The sequence below is a fragment of the Solea solea genome, chromosome 8 (genome assembly GCF_958295425.1).
Source record: "Solea solea chromosome 8, fSolSol10.1, whole genome shotgun sequence".
NCBI lineage: Eukaryota > Metazoa > Chordata > Actinopteri > Pleuronectiformes > Soleidae > Solea > Solea solea.
Window position 1 is genome coordinate 5,171,615 of NC_081141.1, and position 20,793 is coordinate 5,192,407.

A 20,793-nucleotide genomic window follows, 5' to 3' on the forward strand; every position below is an offset into this window, starting at 1 on the left:
AGAACTTGGATAGAAAAGGGGTTTGTGGAAAAATGTTCATATTCCTCAAGCGAAAATGCACTGTTTACAAAAGGTAGCAGTGTAGACATCAGTTAGTAAATAGTACACAGACTTTGTTTTATAGCAGAAAATGAAATCGACAAAATGAAAAACAAAATACCAGCCTTTCAGAATCAGAATATCAACATGTAGAAAGAAAATGAAGTGCAATCCTTATTAGTGCATAGACCAACAGGAAATATTAAATAATCTATAACAAAAACAACATATAAATTCAATGTTAAACTCACAGGGACAACTACATTAGGAAGGAACATCTACTCATCTACACTCTACGTCTCTCTCCACTTCCACCATTTTACTTGGCTATCTCTCCAGCCTCAGACTAGACCGAGCAGCTTATTGAACGCAGATGATGAATGGGTGTGGATTGAAGAGCGATAACAGGCCGCTGCTAATTGACACCACTCTATCACTTCATCTCTTGCTTTTGTATGCGACTTATTCCTCCTCCTTTTTCCATTGTCGGCACAGCGATCTGTTTCAGTCGAGATTAGTTACTATTAGGGAGCTATGTGTCCCTGCGTGGTCTATTGTACTGAAATATAATCCACTGGAAATTGCTTCAGGGCTCTTGTCTCGAGTATTGTTTAGAGGCACTGATTGTGTCAGACAATGCTGAGTTATAGATGAGTTCTTAAGTGTCTTCTCATTCTTTGTATGACATGCAAAATGCTTTAGTCGTAGTTTGTTGTAATGTAGCAATAGGGCTTTGTTTTGGTGTAGTAGTAGTACTAGCACAACCCTTACATATTACATTATATTATATTATATTATATTATATTATATTATATTATATTATATCATATCATATCATATTATATTATATTATATTATATTATATTATGTGTTGGAAGACGTTTACCCTCCAACCATCAGATCACAATTTCATTTTAATCATTGAGCTTGTTCCATAACGTTACCCCCAAAAAAGTAATAATAAAAAATATAAAACTGATTAGTAATTGCTCTTTTCTGAAGTTTAATTATAGGATCTACGTTTGTTTTATAAGTGTTTCCCCAAATTTCGATATTTCGACATATAGGGCATTACAAGTGAACAGTACAATATTCTAAAGCAGGTTACCACACCGTTCTATTGGCTAATTCCAGTCATTTCCTCATGATCTTCATGCGTGCACTCTCTCCCTGTCTCTTATCTCTTGTACCCCTCTGCCTCTTTATCCTTCATCTCTCCCAGATTAGCCATTAACTCACTGTGCCCCACTTCTCCTGCCCTTGAGTAAAGGGTATTCTTTCCCGAGTCTTCCCCCTCGACTCTGAATCAGCCTCGTATTCCCCGGGGACCCGCAGACAGCCATGCTAGCTCATAGCCAGACGGCTTTTAATCATTTATTTAAGGGCGGCATCGTCTCGTACAACTCCGCTCTCTCGCTCGAGAGCGAGGGAAGGGTGAATGAGCGACACCGTGTCAAGCTTAGATCAAAATGCCAGTTTGTCAGCAACCCTCTGAGGATCCCTCCGTCTTCTCTTCCTCCCGCCTCTCTGCCAAACACTTTGTCAAGAACGTTGCATATGGAAAAAGTGTAGGATAGCGCTGCATGATTAGAGTCACAATTATAACCAGTTATTTATGTTGCGATTTTAAATCAAGCATCAGTTCAATATTGACTTATAGATTTAAAGTTGCACTGTATAGGAATTTGTGAGGTCTAATTGGGACGCTGCAGGTTGTAACAAATGGAGGGTGAAGTCGGAGGACTGCAGGGAAATGATGAATTCTTCAGCTTCAGCTCATGAATATTCATTCATTTTTAGACAAATGTCTTAATTACACTTTCTTATCTCAACAAAATGATGCCGTCACCTCGACTGAACAACTTTTTGTGTAAAAAAAAATTAAGACCGACCAGTCTTCACAATGTGACCAAAATCGTTCCAACTAAATATAAATCTGCTCTGTGTTGTTACTGTTGCAGTGGCATGTCAAAACATCAGCGTCAGATCAACCCCTGGTTCCTGGCTCTGAGTTTAAAAAGCATTTGATTTGATAAGCATGAGAGGTTGGATGGTGGATGGGATGAGGTAGAAGAACATAGTGCTTTTCTTATTTCCTCGGAGCAACCTCTGGGTTCACTAATTGAGCCTTTTAAAGAAATGAAACGCCGTTTGTTTGGTCCACAACTGAAGCGACTTAATGTTCATTGTTCCTGCCTCCTCCTGTGCAGGAGAAGCAACAGTCATGCTATAAGAACCATAAGGAAAACATGTGTACGTGCCTTGTTTTCATTGGAACATTGCACGATATAAATGGATAATGTGTACAGTCAGCGTGTCCATCCATTCATACTGCTTATCCTTGCGTGTCCTTGGTTGCAGGGGGACCTGGTGTCTATCACTGTTGATGTTGTTTGGCATGGCTCACCCTGGGCAGGTCGCCAGCCTTGTGTACAATTACCAACTCATAAAATAAGGTTTTTCATTGGAGATGAATAATCACTGTTTTCTGAATACCATTTGAAATGTTGTTTAGCTTGAGGTCAGTTGTAAGAAATATCTTTTCTGCAGCTCATCAGTGGTTGTGTGTAGATGAATGTACCTCTCTCTGTGCAGCAGGTAGCCTTCCTAGTCATTAACCCCAATAATGAGACCTCTCTGCAAGTGTAATGACCGAACAAGGCTCAGTTCAGGGTGCTAATTGACTCAAATTTAGTGGATGGAAAGGAGCAGGTGAACTGTTTTCATATTCCGTGTGAGCCCATGTCTTTTTCCTATAGTGGGGGGGACATGGAGAGGCTGGAGAGTTGTTGCGTTAGAGGAAAAAGATCCCTGGCATTGGTGTGCAAACTTTTGACTGATCAACAAGAAAGTGAGGAGAGATCAATGAGGACGGATGGTGTGGGGCCCTGAAGCCAATCAATGGAAAACAATTCACTGAAGTGTCTTCAAAGATGTGAAGAAAACAATCAGACATTCCTTCACAGTGCATCCACTGCAGCTCTCCCTTGTAGTGTTTCAAGAAAACACTGTAAAATAAACAACAACACCAACAATCTCTCTCTCGCTCCCTCCTCGGCCTTGACTCTGACTCACATCGCAGTTTTTTGTAATTGCTTGGACAAACATGATCCTTTTCCTATTTGTCTGTGACCGTAATTATGTTATTATAATAATAGGAAGTCTATCAGTGTGTTATGAAGATAAAGCCGGTGTTGTTTTGTCAGATACAGCATGTGGAATTAAATTATATTTTCCCCAGGCAAGGGGAAGGAACAGGAAGTGCACACAAACAGCCTTAAAAAAGATTATGGTCACTACAGCCTTCCTAGAGTATACTGTACATAAGACTTCCTGCTTCTCCCTTTTCCCATGTTTCCACTACAACATCCTACTCCAGCTGTTTCCCTTACCACCCTCTCTATTACGGGAGATTTCCTCTCCCTTTTCATCCCCCATGCTTTTCCTTCCCCCACCACATTATGAGCGCTGTAATTTTGTTACACTCACGCAGAGCAGCGTGCCATGCCAGGGCGTTGCACCTCTGACCACGGACTTCGTATCATTTTACATGAGCAGGATGTGCAGTAAGAAGCACTTTTCTTTTTCTCACATGTTCACACATGGTCAGCCGGGGTCCCGACGCTCACTTTCATCCTAAACCCACGGATGCACGGCTTCTCTCATAGAATCATGACTCAAAAACAGCCCTCCAGCCCTCTTTTTACTCCGTTTCAAGTCTCGAGAGGTGAGGAATTGCTGGCTACGCTGCATTGCAGTGTGTGGATATGTAATAGTGGGGCCAAATAAATCATGAACTGTCACGACAAGAAACAAAATAGAGAAAGTATATTCTTATCGTTTCTTACTTGTTTATTGTACAGACATTGTCAAGAGTACTTGTGCTCACAGATGCATTATTGTGGGTGCTGGAACCGACTATTGTTTTGCCCTAAGGCAACAGGGTGGTGGATGTCTTTGTATGGTGTCCCACTTTTATTTCAGGGAACTGTATTTCTGGATTTTTCCCACTTCCTCAACAAGTTTTGTTTTCCCCCCACAGTCTTAAGTAAGTAACCGCAACTCTCTGTAAGCTGGCTCATAAATATCTGTATTCCAGGGACATCTGTGCGCTCTGAGCGCATTTTCTCATGCACGGGTAATATTGTAAAATAAAAAGAGTGCTGCACTCTGGATCTGTTTCTGGTCAATAATATCAGAAATTCAATTTGCCATCTGATGTAACATTATTACATTTAATTCAAAGCTGCTGGAGCGTTCTCCTGTTGTCAGGGATTTCCCGTTCAGGGAGTGTTTATTCCATCCTGCGCTTAAAATGATAAATAAAACTATGACTTTTTTGGTTTGTTACAGTAGAGGCGATGGCGCAACCTGTCCTCCAACTGAAACGTACATATAAGTCATTTTTTCAACCCCTGAAAACGTACATATAGGTCGTTTTCTGAAAACGTGACTGTGGGTCGTTTTTTTCAAACCCCTGAATGCGACGTAAAGGTAGTATTTTCCAACTCGAATATGCACAGATGTTACTGAGGGTAGGGTTAGGGCAAAAAGACAGGGTTAGGTAGTAAAAATAAAAAAAATATTAAAAAGGTGGTATAGTTAGGGACCGAACCATTGTCGACCGTGCTCCGGCGCAGCGCTCTCGCTACTGAGCCGACTGCCGGTGCCGACATCGGCGAAGCCACTAGATACGGCGTCTAAGGCGGAAGTGGTTGCTGTTATATATACAACCGCTAGGGGCGCATGTTTTGAAAACGTAAACATAGGTCGTAATTCCTGCATACGACCTATATGTACGTTTTATTGGAGGACAGTCTCCGATGGCGGCACGTAGAGAGTAACAGCCCTCATGTGTATTTTTGAGGAATTGAGTACTGTGATAATGAGAAAGTGAGTGACTCTTACAGAACCACAACTTTTAGTACCAATAGTGTTTTCCTTCTCAATTCAACATTTCTTTTTACAAGGTGGGATAGTGTGTATGCAAATGGTCTCTGTATATGATTAGGACACATTTTTGATGGACTGCATATCTTTGACAGTGTGTTGTTTTAAAATACATCAACTGTGATAGTAGATATTGTTGTACTTCAGGTTATCTTTCTCTTGACGATTCAACTACTGTGTTTCACACTCAAACTCTGATTAACTGACGCTCAAGTGGTTTATTGCAAATTATGTATGACATATTTACTTCCCTTCATTCTCACTGCATACATCATGCTCTATTGTCCTCTGCTGTATTTAAATGTGGCCCATTTAAGGTTTCACCTTCTTGTTTATATAATAGAAGACGACCTGGATGTTGTGCTGGTTTTTACACCTTCTTGTTTATATAATAACAAATGTAGCAGTAGTATATAAGTCTGTCTTCTCCGTTTGTGCAGGAGCAGAGCCCCAGCAACGCCACATCCCTGGCCATGATGCAGGAGCCCCAGGAGGTGGTGGAGGAGACGGTCACCATAGAGGAAGACCCCGGCACCCCCACCTCCCACGTCTCGGTGGTCACCTCTGATGACGGCACCACGCGGCGCACAGAAACCAAGGTATAACACGAAGGTGCACCGAGCAATGAATTAGAACAGAGAGCAACTGGGGTTGTACGATATTATCACACACAATTGGCTTTAAAATGTATCATCAGTTATTGGCAAAAACACAAGATCACGCACCAAGATGTGCCAGTATGACTAATATGTACTGATATACTCAGTAGTAGTGATATATATATATATATATATATATATATATATGTTGGTTGTATATATGTATTGTATATCTATATATATACATATGTATATATATAGATATACTGTATTATCATATTGGATATTGTCAAAAAGTCCAATATCATGCATCCCTAAGCGTTACACTTTCTACTGCCAAGCATAATGCTGTTTTTGTATGATACTGATTAATGTTAGCATTGTGAAAATGAAAAAGTTAGTTTTCTTTCGAGATGGATTTAGAAAGTCACCGTGTTTCTGACCTGCTGCTAAAGCCGATGGACCGCGTGTTATACTTTATGAGGCTGATGTTCATCTACAGTCACACATTAGCAGGAATCCGGAGCGTTTGTATTGTTGTGGCACATGAGCAGCTGAACTGAAGCAGAAAAAACCCCCAAAAAAAACACATTCCTTCTGAACTGTTTCAATATTGCTTGATTGTAGTTGAAGTAGATCACTTCTTTCAAGCCGCACAGTCCTTTACCTCAAACTCCCTGGTTTCCATCCTTGAGAATTCTAAATCCCATAATTCCAAAGCTCAGAGTGGTTTCATCTCCCTCTCATGGCTCAGTTTATTTGGTTATTGTATTATTACGAGCCAAATCCCCCAGTTTTGTGCCTTTTTGAATACTCCTTTGTTGATTTGTCCTCTACTATGTTTTTTTTTTTTTTTTCTATAAGGATGTGTCGGCCAACGTGAAGGTGAGTGGACTTTCATACCAGTATGGCTTTGCCACATTACCACACTGCCATTGTATGTTCGACTCTACAGGCTACAGCAGCAGTGCCTAACACAGTCTTTTCCATCACAAGCCAAATAATGCTCCCGTCTATACTTTATTAAAGTTCAAGTCACTGCTTGCTGCTTCCACGTCCTGGGATGAGACTCATGCTGTTTTCCGTATTCCTTCTGCTTTCCTTCTCTTTTTGTTCCCATTTGTTTTTGTTTCTGGAACTTATCTTTCAGCATCCCGTAAAAAACATTGTAAGAGAAGACAAAATAGTATTTTACAATAACACATTATACATCCCCGTAGCAGTATGATTGTGTATGGATTATCTCTATAATCTTTAACACATTTAAAACAACTCCAGCACTTACACGGCACTGTGGAGAGAGGTGTTTCTCTGAGGGTCAACCCCAAATCATGAGAAAATAACACACGTGAAATCACTAATCTGCACCCTCATCACACCAGCGTGTCCTTGTTCATTGTGTTCTTGGAGTCAGTCCACATTTCACTTCCAATTTGGAATACTGATTCTCATTCAGAAACTCGGAAGCACCGACATTTTACGGGATTTTGACGTGCTAACATTATCTGCAGTGTTTCGTTTTGGTATGTTTATGTCGCTACGATGAACAGCTGCTGCGATCGTAGGCTTCTAGAGGAGTGGAGAGCGCCGTGTGGAGCTCCCACTCAGGAGACGGGAAAACTGTAATTAAAAAGCCTCACCAGGGAGGGCCTATAGCCCTACAGCCTTTTTTCTGCAAGGGTATTAGCCACACACAACCACACACACACTCATATGATTTAGGAACTCCTTTGGTGTACATGCATCACATGAACAAAGGTTTTTGCTGCTGAGGAAGGGAAGGATATGCAGTGCCCATCGTCCAGAGGAAGCTCGTGAATCAGTTGTTGAACTATAGGATGCACCTATACACTGCTGTGAGGGAATAATAATCCACTGCTGATAATCCAGGATTTTGTTACGTGCTAACAGTGGATGCTACAGAAGCACTGTCTTTAAAAGCTTCATCCACATGTTAAGCATGTGTTTTTAGATGTTGCATGTGAGTTGCCCCTAAAGACACCTTGTTTTTGGAATAAGGAAGCAGATTTAAGTTCTGGATGAACTTCAACATTTCTGTGCAGTCAAATGAGCCCTCACTCAGCTGAGAACATGTACAAAGACACCTCTCCACGTGTCTTCCTCACTTTCCCTCTCTCTTCTTCTTCTCCTCCCTGCATATCCTCTGGCTGACTCGCTCTCATGTGTTGCCCCCCCCCCACACACACACACACACACACACACCGCCTTCCCTATCTCTCTCATCATTTTGCAGCGACTCACTTTTATTTATGTTCTTATCTGTTCTTGAGAGCCAAACTCTTGGCATACTGTCTAATGCTAACGCACTCCTTTCCCTTGATGGTTATCCCCTATCTGACTGCTGGAAGATGAAACGCAGACGCTTCACCCATCTGCCTGATTTGCAGGCAGAAAAAGAAAAAGTTTGGTGGTAAACACATTTTCTCGTTGATTTAGCATCAGCAGTAATACTGGGCTAGGATAGTTGGGAAGGAGCAGGTGTGGTGGCTCTGTATGAGAGAATGTCTGGAAGTGTGAAGGGAAGCTGAGGTTTGTTTGAGGTCAATTATGACGTGGAAGTGTTTTCTACACACCATCAAACACCACGATGTTGGTGTGTGTGTGTGTGTAAGTCCGAGCGCGTGTACCTGGTCAATTAGATCCACGTCCATCCTCCTGTCCCGGGCATGCTGTGCTGTCTTTTGGCAATCACCCAGCCCTGGTTTTCCTGCTGACAGACACGATGAATGGAACGCCAGTCACGTTGGAAGGAAGAGCCGAGCCGGAGCCAATAAAAGCGGCATTCCTCGTCTTTCCTCCTGGATATGAACTAATGAGAGTGGAGGCGCGAGCTACACAAAGAAATAAAAGCCCTTTTGCTTCCCTGCACACACTGGGGAGCCAGTCTTGAGCAGGCGGTAATAAGGTATTTACTCCTCCCTGAATACAGCACAACTCCCAAGCTATTACAGAGGAGCGGCAACAGGGTGAACGTGCATTCCTTGCAGTATTTGTGATCTAAAACCGTTTTTTAACGGGAGTACATCGAGGGCAGTTGGGTGAGGAATTCTTGGAAGTTTGCTTAACATTTTTAGTTGCATAAGAGCTGCAACGATTATTTTCATAATGGATTAATCTGTCGATTAATCGTTTGGCCCATAAAATATACTGTAAGAAAACCTTAAAAAATGTTCATCAGTGTTTGTCAAACCCTCAAATGTCTTGTTTTGTCCACAAACCAAAATGATTCACTTTTAATGATTTCTTTGTTATCCAGAGCAAAGAAATAAAGAAAATATGCACATTTAAGAAGCTTAAACAATCTTGCTTTAATCATGAAAAAAGCTTCATTATCAAAATAGTTGTCGAATCATTTAGTAATCGATTACTAATCGATTAATCGATTAGTAATCGATTCATTGTTTCACCTCTAGTAAGCATTTGTCCTTCAAATCACTCATCCATTTTCATCACATTGGTCACAGAGGAGAAAAAGGGATGTATGTGTTCTCAGCCAGACAGTTTCCACGCACAGTTAATTGGAGTAGGGTTGCATTAACATTTCACTGGTTTATTTTCGGTAAAAATTCTCTTACACGTTTAAAGTTTCCGTCTCCGTGTCGCAGCGTCTTTCCAAAGATATTCTTCACGGGTGCATGCAGTCATGGCAGACACTGCCCTGACTGCACTGCAGTTACACATGAACATCCATGTGGTTTCATTTATCTGATAATAATTCTCTGACACACTTTGTTTACCACTTACCACAGCCAATCACCCAGCGCGTCCACCGCTCGGCGACTGTGACCCACACGCCGCCTGACACGTGCGTCTCGGGCCCACACCCCTTATTTATACTTTCTATCATAATAGTCATATAATCTGTCATGACTGAGCCTGAGCTTAAGAGCGCGACTTACTCCCTCGTGCTTTTCCCGCTAACCTCGGGCCACAGTATCCATTTATGCAGTCGGTAAAGTGAATGCCACAGAGGCTGTGAAACTTCTTACGATGCTGTAAAGTGGATAGTTTGACGCCTGCTCCCTCCATTTTTTATTTTTTTTACCAGCTTGGTAAACAGTAAAGTTATGTGTCTAAGTGCCTGTGGCTGACTTTTTCTTTTTTTCTTGCCTTACCATGCATGTGCACACGCGCGTAGTACATCCCCATGTACGCGCCGTCACATTTTTAACCAATTCTCTTTTAGCCCTGTTTACCCCACTCCGGCACATTACAGAGGCTTTTTTTTGACCAACTCCTCCTCACCATTTTCTCTTGCATGACAGTTTAATGCCTTGTGAAGTTCAGCGTACTTCAAAGAGTGTTTGAAAACTGCGTGATGGGTTCTCTTTGCAGCCCTTTCAAATTGCCTAAAAAGCAGCTGGGCATATGAAGACTAGCAAGCTGCTGCACTTGCCTCTAGTTCTGGGAGCCAGAAGGAAATAGAATAAATGGAATATTTGATGGTAGAAATATGACGCTACTGAAAATAAAGTGTGAGAAAATAATCAGATAAGAATAAAAGCATTCTGGCATAACTTTACTTGGATAATTGGGATTCCCATACAGGAAAATCAATAATGTTTAATAATTATTTCCTAAATGACATTTATCAAACGGTTGATTTAACCGTTTCATGAAGGGTTTGACATTCAGCTGCTGCAGTCCTCTTGAGAGACAAAGGTTATGAGCAGGGCCCATGATATGAACATCAAAAACAGCCTGGTCTGGCTTGGAGTCCTGATTTACCACCGGGCATTAAGAGGATGGACGTGAGCTTGTTATTAGGAGGCCATACATGTCATATTTAGCTAATGTGAGGTCTATTTTTAACCATGCAAAGCCGAGGGAGAACGGCGTACTCAATAATTACTCTGAACATGGAAATGAACCTTGGCTTTTCCTAAAACTGGCTTTGTTATGCGGCTCACAGGCAGTGTGTAATCAAGAACCAAGGACAGCGGAGATTTCTTGTTTAAACCGCGTTAATGAGGATGCTGTTGTGAACAATTGCTGTGTGGTTTTGGTGACTGCTCCGCTGTGGTGTCTCGATGTCGTTACATGCCTTTGCATTTCCCCCTAATTGAGATCAAAATGTTGACCTTGGTGGGGGAAAATGAAGAAAGCATATTGCAATTATCAGAAAAGGGAACGAGTCTAGTGTTGTTGTTTTTACAAGAAACTCAATCTGTCAGTGTCAAGTAGGAATGAACCTCGTCAGGCACAACACGGACCACATTAGACCTGCACCCCTGCTGATGACGATTTATTTCCATCAACCTCATTCATTTTGGTGATTAATTTATAGCCAATTATTGGCCACGACAGAATTCACTGCACAGCAAATTGGTTTCTGTATGAGCGGAGAGCCCATGGATGGAAGAGCGTTCCCTCTCTGCAATTCTTCAGTCAGACAGCAGCAGAGATGAGAAGAGAAGTTACTCAGCTGAAGGATTGAGTGAGCAAGAAGGATAGAAATATGCAGGAGTGGTCATCAGCGATGCCACCCTGCTACGCACGCTCCTGTGGGGGGTGTAAAGTATCCGCGGTCACTTCAAGATGTCTCAGTTACAGCACGATCGGTCGACTGAGACGGTGTTTGCAGGATTTTGAGTCAAGAGTTTCCTGGCAGTGTTTTTTCTTACAACAGATAAGAGCAGGTGTAAGGAAAGTGTTCCACAAAAGCCCATGGCTTCATGAATTATCATTTTTAATCCCTTTAATGCACCATAGTTCTTTTCAGGGTTGAACATTTTGGAAAAGCGACTGCTAACGAAATCGACTAAGTAAATGTGTGCGTTTTCCTCATTGATCCCTTTGTGTCTTTGTCAGCCTGTTTGATTTTGTGGCATTCTAAGGCTGGAGCCTCACTGAACACATGTGCACTGTGCGATGGCTGCTTTCGTGCTGCGCCTGGTGCAGTGCTGTCGTTTGCAGGAGCTGCTGTGGAGCTTATTTCTCTGTTTAACACAGGTTTGGATGCCAGGACCCTTCAGTGTGAAGTTCCGCATAAACTGGTCCTGCACATCATTTCACAGAAAATTTAAAGAATAGATTCAGGGCACAGATACACTCATGTGTAGTGAGTGAAAGGTCATTTTGTTTCCAAATATGCCAAATGTGTATGTGTTCCCTTCTACAGGTGACTAAGATGGTGAAGACGGTGACCACGCGGACAGTGCGCCAGGTGCCCCTTGGCCCGGATGGCTTGCCCTTGCCGGAGGGCTCCTCCCCACTGGGCAGCTACACGGACTCCATCGACCGGCGCTACATGAAGAACGGAGGCGACCGCTTCATCACGCCTCAGGCGACCTCCACCCTGACGCGCTCCTACAACAACTCCTACAACGATTCATACTGCGAAACCCCCGAGAGCCAGTACATTCGCCACTACGGCCTGCACGACGGCTACGCAGACCTGACGGACAACTACGGCAGTCTGTCACGCGGTGTCAACTTTCGCCCACCGCGCTACCCCTACATGCCCAACAGCTACCGGCCAGAGAACAGCTACACGCTGCCTATTCGCAAGGATGACTATGGCCATGTGGCCCAACCCCAGGTGCCCATGGGCAGCAGCACTGTGGACCTGAACCGCTCGCAGCCTGAACGCTTCCAGCCTGAACCGTACGGACTGGAGGATGATCGTCGCAGCTTGGGTCCTGAAGAGGAGGAGCCATATGAGCTGGAGCCCGACTACTCCACTGCTAATCGCCGTACCCTGCAGGGGGCCAACCGGGGCCGCACCCACCGGGAGCCTCTCCGTGATGGGCCCAGAGTCAGGTGAGGAGAACTACTAACTTAACTAACGTCTGCTAATGCCTCAAAGCAAAGGAATTGCAGATATGTAGAGTATATTGTGTTCAGGTTTAAATCCTGAAGGTTGCAGCCAACTGGAACTTGAAGGAGATCATTTTGTTCTTAAGCATGTACTGTATGCATAGTTTTCTTTTCATGTCGGAAAGAGTATTCTTGTTAATATCCATGCGTGCAGAGTTTGCCCTGACACTGAAGGAGAGTAGGAATATGATTGTCTTGCTCTTGTTATAAAAAACACTACCCTACACCATGCGTGCCCAAGTAAACAGAGGCCTATTGTCCTCGAGCAGCTCGCTCCATGAAGCGTTTCATGAAAAAGCATGTCTTTGATTAATGTTTTGTACAAAGTTACCGAGCTTGTTGTAAAGGTTAAGAATGATTGGAGATGTGACCGTGGATGAAAGAGAGGATGAAAGAGAGGATGAAAGCGAGTAGTATGAGCATGTTAGCTGCTACCGATACGATCCCAGAATGAACTCTTGACTCCCTAATATCTCCCAGACACTTCATTGCTGCCCAAACGTGGGCTTGTAACGAATGCTCACCCACAAATGAAGCAGAGGTTTGAAGTTGAGTTGGTGGAAAGTGCATTTTAAAGACTTCCTTTTGAACATTGATCTGTGGCGGGTGATTTTTTTTTTTTTTTTTTTTTTTAAATATCTGCACTTCTCTCCCAGTCTTAGGGCAAAATGTTCGATTTCCACTGCCAGAGCTATACTTATACTTATACTCACCTCAGTGCATCTTATGCAAAGGTGCCAGCACATTCTACTATCACTTTTGAGAGCTCCAAAAGGTCCAAAAGCAGCTACAAGACCAGAAAGACAATCACATCTTTCTGGCATCTCAGAGAGGAGCTTTAATGGGGTCATGAACAAAGACACACAGGTAAGAGGGGACGTATAAGTCACAGCAACTTCCCTCATCTAGCAGAAGTGTCTTTGTGTGACATCAAAACTCAAATGTATAAATGAAAGAACAGCGATTCACTCTATTCTCTATTCTAAAGTGACTATTGCATGCATCTGCAGACTTTATGTCGTCGACTCCCTGCTTAGCCACAGCTTCTTTCTATGTCACCGAGCAGTTCAGAGCATATTGATGCTTTAAGAGGTCAGACTGGGAAGATTGTGGGTCTCAGCCTGTGTCACCGCTAATCATGTGACACAGCAACCAGGTGTGTTTGCGTCTTGTCAGCGCAGTAGTTTGTTTTGCTTCTTAATTCAGCGTATGTAAACACGCTCTGATTTGCAGGCGCCCAGCTGGATCGAAAGGCCCCTCCGCTGATGTATACGAGGCAGGAAAAGAGCAGATGCCTCATCAGACCGCGTCTTTACACACTTTGGACTTTTGCTCTCGCACACGCACACACGCACGCACACACACACTCAGTCAGAATCCACATCCTCAGAAAATGAGTCACACTTTTTTCCCCGACCAAGTGAGAGGCACTTGCTGTGACAGGCAATTTGTAGCCTGCCTTACATGTGTCACAACACAGCCCTAAGTGCTACATACACCCCTTCAGCAACACACACACACACACACAAACACACACACACAAATCAGCACACTCACAGATGACACACACGCACACTTCGACAGCTGCTCACGTGAAGCCACACACGACTGACTGCCGCCTGAATAATTGCAGCAGCAGATAAAAACACAAATGTTTGTGCTCTCATATCTGCTGACATCAAAATATCATGATACTATAAACCTTTATATATATATATGTTTATATATATATATATATACATATATACCCAGAACAGGTGACAGTCTGCTTTTTTATAGGCTTTCCTGCGCGCTCTCACTGCAATTCTTATTCTCCCCAAAAAAGGAAGCTGCAGCCCCAAAGTGCTGTAATGAAATTGGGAACCGAAGTTGTTTAATTACAGTTTATCGTTGCCTTGCAAGCCCTTAATTATCCACCACTGAAAATTAAGATGTTCAGTACCAAAAATGCCTTTCACGTCGGTGCCGGGCAATAATTGTGTCACTGCTGTGGAATCCTTCTTGCCTTAGCATATGCATGAGAATGCTGACGTATCTGTGGCCGAGTTTGTGAGGTTCAGGGTGTGTGAGGACGCCTCTGTCTTTGATTTGGACGATGTCTGTCTCATGTCTCCCTTTCACTGTCTGGATGTGAGTGCGTTGTGCTTTCTCCTTCAGTCCAATTTGTGTTTGTGTGCATGAGCACCGCTCTGCACACGTGTGTCGTCGTTCCCTGGTGATTAATCGCCGCTTTTGAACTCTCACAAACTACACTGGCACCCAGGCATCAACACACGTAAATACACATTTGCTTGTCATTTAATGGAGAGGAAGGGGTTTCATTCCAATCCAGTGGTGTCTGCAGGGATCAGCCTGTGGAAAGGGATGTGATCCTCGTCAACTCAGCCCTCTCTCAACCTGCCAAGACGCTTTCTCTCCGGAGCCAAATACTCAGTATACTATTAAACATCCCTTCTGTCATGTTTGAGGTCTCTCAGAAGTGTCCCCTATAATTATCGAAGAAACTAATAAGCAATGTGTCTCGCCTTTGATTGAATCGAAACATGTCGTCAATGCTGTCAAAACAGGCGGACAAATTACAAAGAGGCAGGACATAAACGCTTTGTTTTCTGTCCCACAGAGACGCATATAAAAAAAAAAATGATTGCCCGTAATTCATAAATGCACAGTGTGCTCGGCAGTCATCGAAGAGCTCATAAACGTCGCGGAGATGGAATGTGAATGCATCAGATGTAAACAGAAAAGCTCGGGCCGCCGCCACAATTGTAGGACGATGAAGTTACTGAGAGACGATCAAGGAGATCATGTGACAAAGACTAGACGAGAAACAAATGCTGTAGTTTGTGTCAACCTCATATCGACAGCGTCGGGTTATCTTTTACTCGGTGCTTTGTGTCTTAGAACAAAACAAGCGCGCCCACACATTTGTAGACAGAGGCACAGGAATAGCCCTGGACATTCAGCGGGCTCAATTAAAATGAGGAGAGTGATCCGCTGTAATCATGCTCGGAGCATTGCGTCTGGCAGTGGACAGCCTTTTCACATCCAATGAATTTACCCCCCCCCCCCTCCTCCTTACACACAATGGTGCCAATTTAAATGCAAATCCTGACATTCCCATCAGTCAGCGTCACGAGGCATGCTCTACCGAAGGCCCTGTTGCGTCGGACCGTATCTAAATGAGTCAACATCTGCACAAGTGTACATCCTGGTCTGTGTGTGAGAGAAAGTGTGGGAAAATAGAGAGGCGAGGGTGATTTACTAGTGATCTATTAGACGACAATGATGGTGAGCTTTCTCTGAGAGTGTAAGTCCTGCCCTTGTTGCCTTGAATTTGCCTCTGAGTTCGCCTTCTTCCTCTACCATGTAAAGGTCTGTGGCTGTCCTATAAGCATCTATAAATGTATGGATTGTCCGTCTGACTTCATCGCACGTGTGCAACGCTTCTCACTTCGATGGCGTTTGGCGTGGAAATGCAAGCGATATCGCTGAAAGAGCAGCTTGCACCCCCTGAAACAGGTGCATATTGAACGGGTACTGCACATGTTAACGTCTTTCTGTCTCACAAAGACCAAAGAGAGGCAGAATAATAGCATCAACAGCAACAAATGTTATGCATTGCTATGCAAATATAATATAAATTGTCCAGTCCTCACTGTGTGGTGTGTGGTTGATGGTTGATCGTCAGTCTCCAGTCGCTATGTGGAAACTCCTTGAAGCAATTTGTCCAATCTAGCTGGAGGTTGCAACGACTCCAGCCAATCACAGGCCAGGACAGAGTGAAGGCAGCAGGGTACAAAAACAATTCACCAGAGAGAAGGAGAAGGAGAAGGAAAAACAGCAATACAGGAAAGGTTCAGTGGTTAACCTGTAGACAAGAAACGGAGCCAAATGAAGCCTGGTTTTTTTGGTTATCATTTCCTTTGTCATCTCAATTCAAAATGCAGAGCGATTCTCCAACTATAAACTCTTGAACTCCACTTTACTTGTTTATTTACAGTGCTTCGATCCAAACGTTTTCCCCTCAATTGGTTTAGTTCCGTTTTAAAAAATCTCCCCGAGCACATTGCAACACATAATTAACAGCAAACTCATTCAAAATTATTGCTGGGCGTGGAGTTCCCTGCCAACCACCAGCTTTGACCACCATTCTGTTCTACCACCAACCACCGTACATCAAAGATGGGGAGAGGAGAGCGGCTGAATGTTGTGACGAGGGTAAACAAGTCCCCGAGCTGGGTGTGGAGAAGGACTTTGCATTAGTACACAACCCTAATTAAATTCCTTCCTACGTGTCTTAACTTTTCTTACCCAAACATTCTCCCCCCGTCCCAACTCACTGGTGTGCCTTGAGAAAGAAAAGTGTTGTGACTCTGCGGAGCATTTTTCTGACAGTTAGAAATGTGAGTCCCCTGACTCAGTTGTTGCCAGTCCAAGTGAAAAATGATCCCTGTGATTAAAGACCCTTAAGTAATACGAGTATATCAAACTCCAGAGTGTGGATCACAGACACTGAGAGGCTTGGGACACAGAGCTTTTTCCTTTGTCGGAAAATTAATATAGCTCAACCCTATTTAGGCCCCCAGCCTGAACACTAGAAATGACAATGAGGCTAATGCTACCAGAGATGTCCCGGAGAGATCATCATTAACATTTTAGCAACTGCATGATTGTTCGGCACTGTGAGCAAAGGAAGCCCTGGGGGCATCGGAGGGCTCAAAGTCCTCCCTGGGGGACAGCACAGCTCCTTCTCTGTCCCCTGAAGGAAAAGTCATCAAATCCATTCGTGACTGAATGTGATGGTTTAAAAAAAAAAGCAAAGAAAAAGACTTCACAAGACCTTCCTTCAAAGCTTTGTCTTTGGTGGTGCCTTTTTTCACGGTTTCCTTGTGAACTGCCTCGTTTTTCTTTGTGCAAGCGCTTCCTGTGTCTCAATCACTTTCACTATGTCGTTTGAAGTCTGGCGTGTTTGTTGCTACCACCTGACAGGTAGGAATAATAAGGAGGTTGCTGTTTGCTGTGCCACCGCCGTCCTTTAGAGAGTCCTGCATTAAAGACGGATTCCAAAGCACAGTCCAACACGTCCCCCCTTCCCTTTCTGTCCGTTTCCTCCATTATCGCACACATCTTTTAACCTCTCACCCACCCTCTCTTCTGCTTTCCCTTTTACCCTCATTAGTCAGTGGCTCTCACCTCAGTTGGCTTCTCTGAAAGTCTGTCTTGCGGCTGAATAATTCCTCTCTTAGACAAATCTGTCTGAGTCACCCTCCATTTGCCTCGTCCATCTCCTTTGTCCTCACCGTCCTCTTTTCTGTTGTCTTCCAGGGGGTATGCCGATGACCACATTGAGGCAGAGATGATCGATGAGCGCCATCCTTACATCCATGGCATTTATTCAGCGCCGCTGGCCCAGCCCGAGAGGGGTAGCATGGCCAGCCTGGATCGGATGGGTGGCCGGCGCTCACCCTCCATTGACAGCATCCGCAAGGACCCGCGCTGGCGTGACCCAGACCTCACCGAGGTCATCGCCATGCTGGGCCACCCCATTGATCCGGTCAAGTCGAACGCCGCCGCCTACCTGCAGCACCTGTGTTATGAAAATGACAAGATTAAAAAGGATGTGCGTCAGCTGAAGGGGATTCCTGTTCTGGTGGGGCTCCTGGACCACCCCAAATCCGAAGTCCACCGCAAAGCCTGTGGAGCCCTGCGCAACCTCTCCTACGGCAAGGACAACGACAACAAGGTGGCCATCAAGAACTGCGATGGCATCCCCGCGCTCGTCCGCCTGCTGAGGAAGACCAACGACATGGAGGTCCGAGAGCTCATCACCGGTAAGAAGGAACACTTTTCATGTTGCAGTAAACAACAAGTCACACAAAAAAATGTGGGATGAGACACCGCCGAGCTTTAACCAGACGTTTCATAACATAATGCTTCAACTGACATTTGCAGCCCTCAATCACATCCTTGTCAAATGACAGCAGTGAAGGACATCCCTCTTTACAGCATGTTGCCATTGTTTAATGAAGCTTTTTACTCCTACAGTGAGTGGGAGTGGCTCATCTCTACTGAAAAGACAACTCATTCTTATAAACATCCAAATGTAAATGAATTCTACATTTAGGTTCATATAAACATAGCTAATGCTGATTTAATTTTTGATTTAGCAGTTTAATACACCAGTCTTTTTCAAACACATTTATATATACTGACTTTCTTTTTTTTAGTCTCCTTTTATTAAAAATGTAAAAATTTATTCAAAGTAAGCAACTTATTGCCTGGGCTAAACCACTGTGAAAACTGTGAATATGAAAATAAACGTTGTGCATTATAATAAGTATAATAAACAACAACAACAACAATAATAATAATAATTACAATACTAATATTAATAATGATAACGACAATAATAATAAAATATTATAATAATAAAATAAAATAGGGGATTTTATAATGAACATTAGACAATGCTGCAAGCAAAAAGAAAATAGAGGGGCTCTCAATGGAAATGCTAATAAACACTGATATCAGAGTCTGATTACACAGTCATTTACATTACAGTAGTAAGTCCTAATAATGTAAATGACTACATTTTAAGGTGAAGACATGTTTTATGGTTAGATTGAGGTTAGGGTTAGGGTAAAGGTCAGGGTCAGGGTCAGGATGAGGCCAGTAGTAATTGTGGTTAAAGTTAGAGTAAGTCTCCAGGAAATGAATGTAAGTCAATGCAATGTCCTCTAAAGTCATGGAAACAGTGAAACTGTCTCTGCTTATCCCCGACATGACTATTTGACCTGATACGTGGCTGTTATGCACACTTTGCAACCCGAGCAAGGGCCTTTGTTTTCATTGAATGCGTGTGGAAAAATAAGAAGTGTAGTGATATTGAAGTTTCCAGCGCCACCCAAGACCAAAAATAGGTTACATGTCAGATAAGTTCCCAGTGTCAGCAAAGACAGTTGTGTTCAAGCTGTGCATCAGCTGTCAAAGGTTTCTATCTGGATGTTATGTTGACGCTGCAGTTGTAAAGAATGGATATCAGTGTGAGATAATGGCCATCGACAGCTTCCATTCAAAGGCATTGACAGTGATACCGATCCTTAAATCCCAGCATCTGGTGACCTGGCGTCTGCGTGTGTGTAATTGTGTTTCCTTTGGTGTGACAAAGATGTCGCGGTGAGCGATGACTGTGCCACAGCAGAAAGGATCGCCTTTACAGCACCGTGTTGCTCCTCATCACAGCTAAAAATAACGCTGCACCATAAGACAAGGAGGACAGACCAGAGGGAGGCTCTCTACCGCTCATTATCTACCCTCTTTCACTCAGTCAAAATGTTGTTTTCTCTCCTTGATTCATTATCTGCACTCTCGCTCTTTTCCCCCCTCCCTCCCTCTCTCTCCCTCTTTAGGTTTCCACAGCCAGTGGCCCCAGTGAAAACAGGCCAGTCACAATGCGAGCTCGGCTTACAGCCTCAGCTCGTGTGGCTAGAATTGGCCGTGTTTTTCTACAATTAAATATAATTGGGGGGGTTTAAATAGAGGCCCCCTTTTCCTCAGCCCATGTGTGTAAAACCACAGAGAGCTTTTTTTCCATCACACAAGACAGACAGACTAGAAGTTCTTATTTTTAGAGCTCTGTGCTGTTTAGTGTAATTCTATTTCCCCTCCTGGTAGGCTCTGGGCTGTTTGTGCCCTCTGGTAATTACCTCCGTGGAAATGGAGATGATGAAGCAGATTTTGTCTGCTGGTTTTCCTGAAGGAGACGTCTTAGTCTGGTGCACTGCCAGTCAGACAGGTGCTCTGCTGCGCACGCGTGTCATCCGGATGAGAAATGCACGGAGTATTGATGATAAGATGATCGGCGGCGACGTCTAGACACACTGCTCTAAGCTTTCTCTATGGAGCGGCTGAGCATCGAGCAAGTGGATAATAAGATACACATAGTGTACAAGACACACAATGCCATTACATCATTTATATGGATCAGTGCAGCTTTAAATGTTAAACTTATATTTACAATATGTTAAGAAATTGTTTCTCTGTTGAGACATTAACAGTAGATCAAACCAGTGGTATCACCTTTATATGAACAGAAGGTATTTATTTACAAGGCCCATGTATGAGTCTTTGATTGCTTTAAAAGCAGAACGTCTATAATTAATCAGCATTTGGCAGTTGACAGTGGTTTGAATGTGGCAGATGTGTTTTAAAGTTACACACTTGCCATTGTTAGTGTCATTAACAATGCCGGTGTTGTCAATGTCAAGCTAAGTTAAGTGGATTTAAGTTAATTACAGAAACACTACACAGTCTGTACTTGTAAATCACCACAGGTTTGTTGGCAGTGTTGTCTTTAAAGGCATTT

General features: G+C 43.4%; 1 protein-coding gene across 17 annotated transcripts in view; it reads left to right on the forward strand.

The window, feature by feature from the left end:
* The window catches only part of arvcfb (ARVCF delta catenin family member b), a 206,474-nt gene that overhangs the window by 124,833 nt on the left and 60,848 nt on the right, over window positions 1-20,793 (forward strand). For 14 of the 17 annotated variants that reach the window (XM_058635404.1, XM_058635403.1, XM_058635406.1 and 11 more), the window contains 4 exons: window positions 5,430-5,588; window positions 6,453-6,473; window positions 11,731-12,371; window positions 17,754-18,259. In XM_058635404.1, coding sequence (XP_058491387.1) covers window positions 5,430-5,588; window positions 6,453-6,473; window positions 11,731-12,371; window positions 17,754-18,259 — 1,327 coding nt within the window. The remainder of the gene's footprint in view (window positions 1-5,429; window positions 5,589-6,452; window positions 6,474-11,730; window positions 12,372-17,753; window positions 18,260-20,793) is intronic. The other 3 variants (XM_058635408.1, XM_058635421.1, XM_058635413.1) reach the window with 1 other exon arrangement.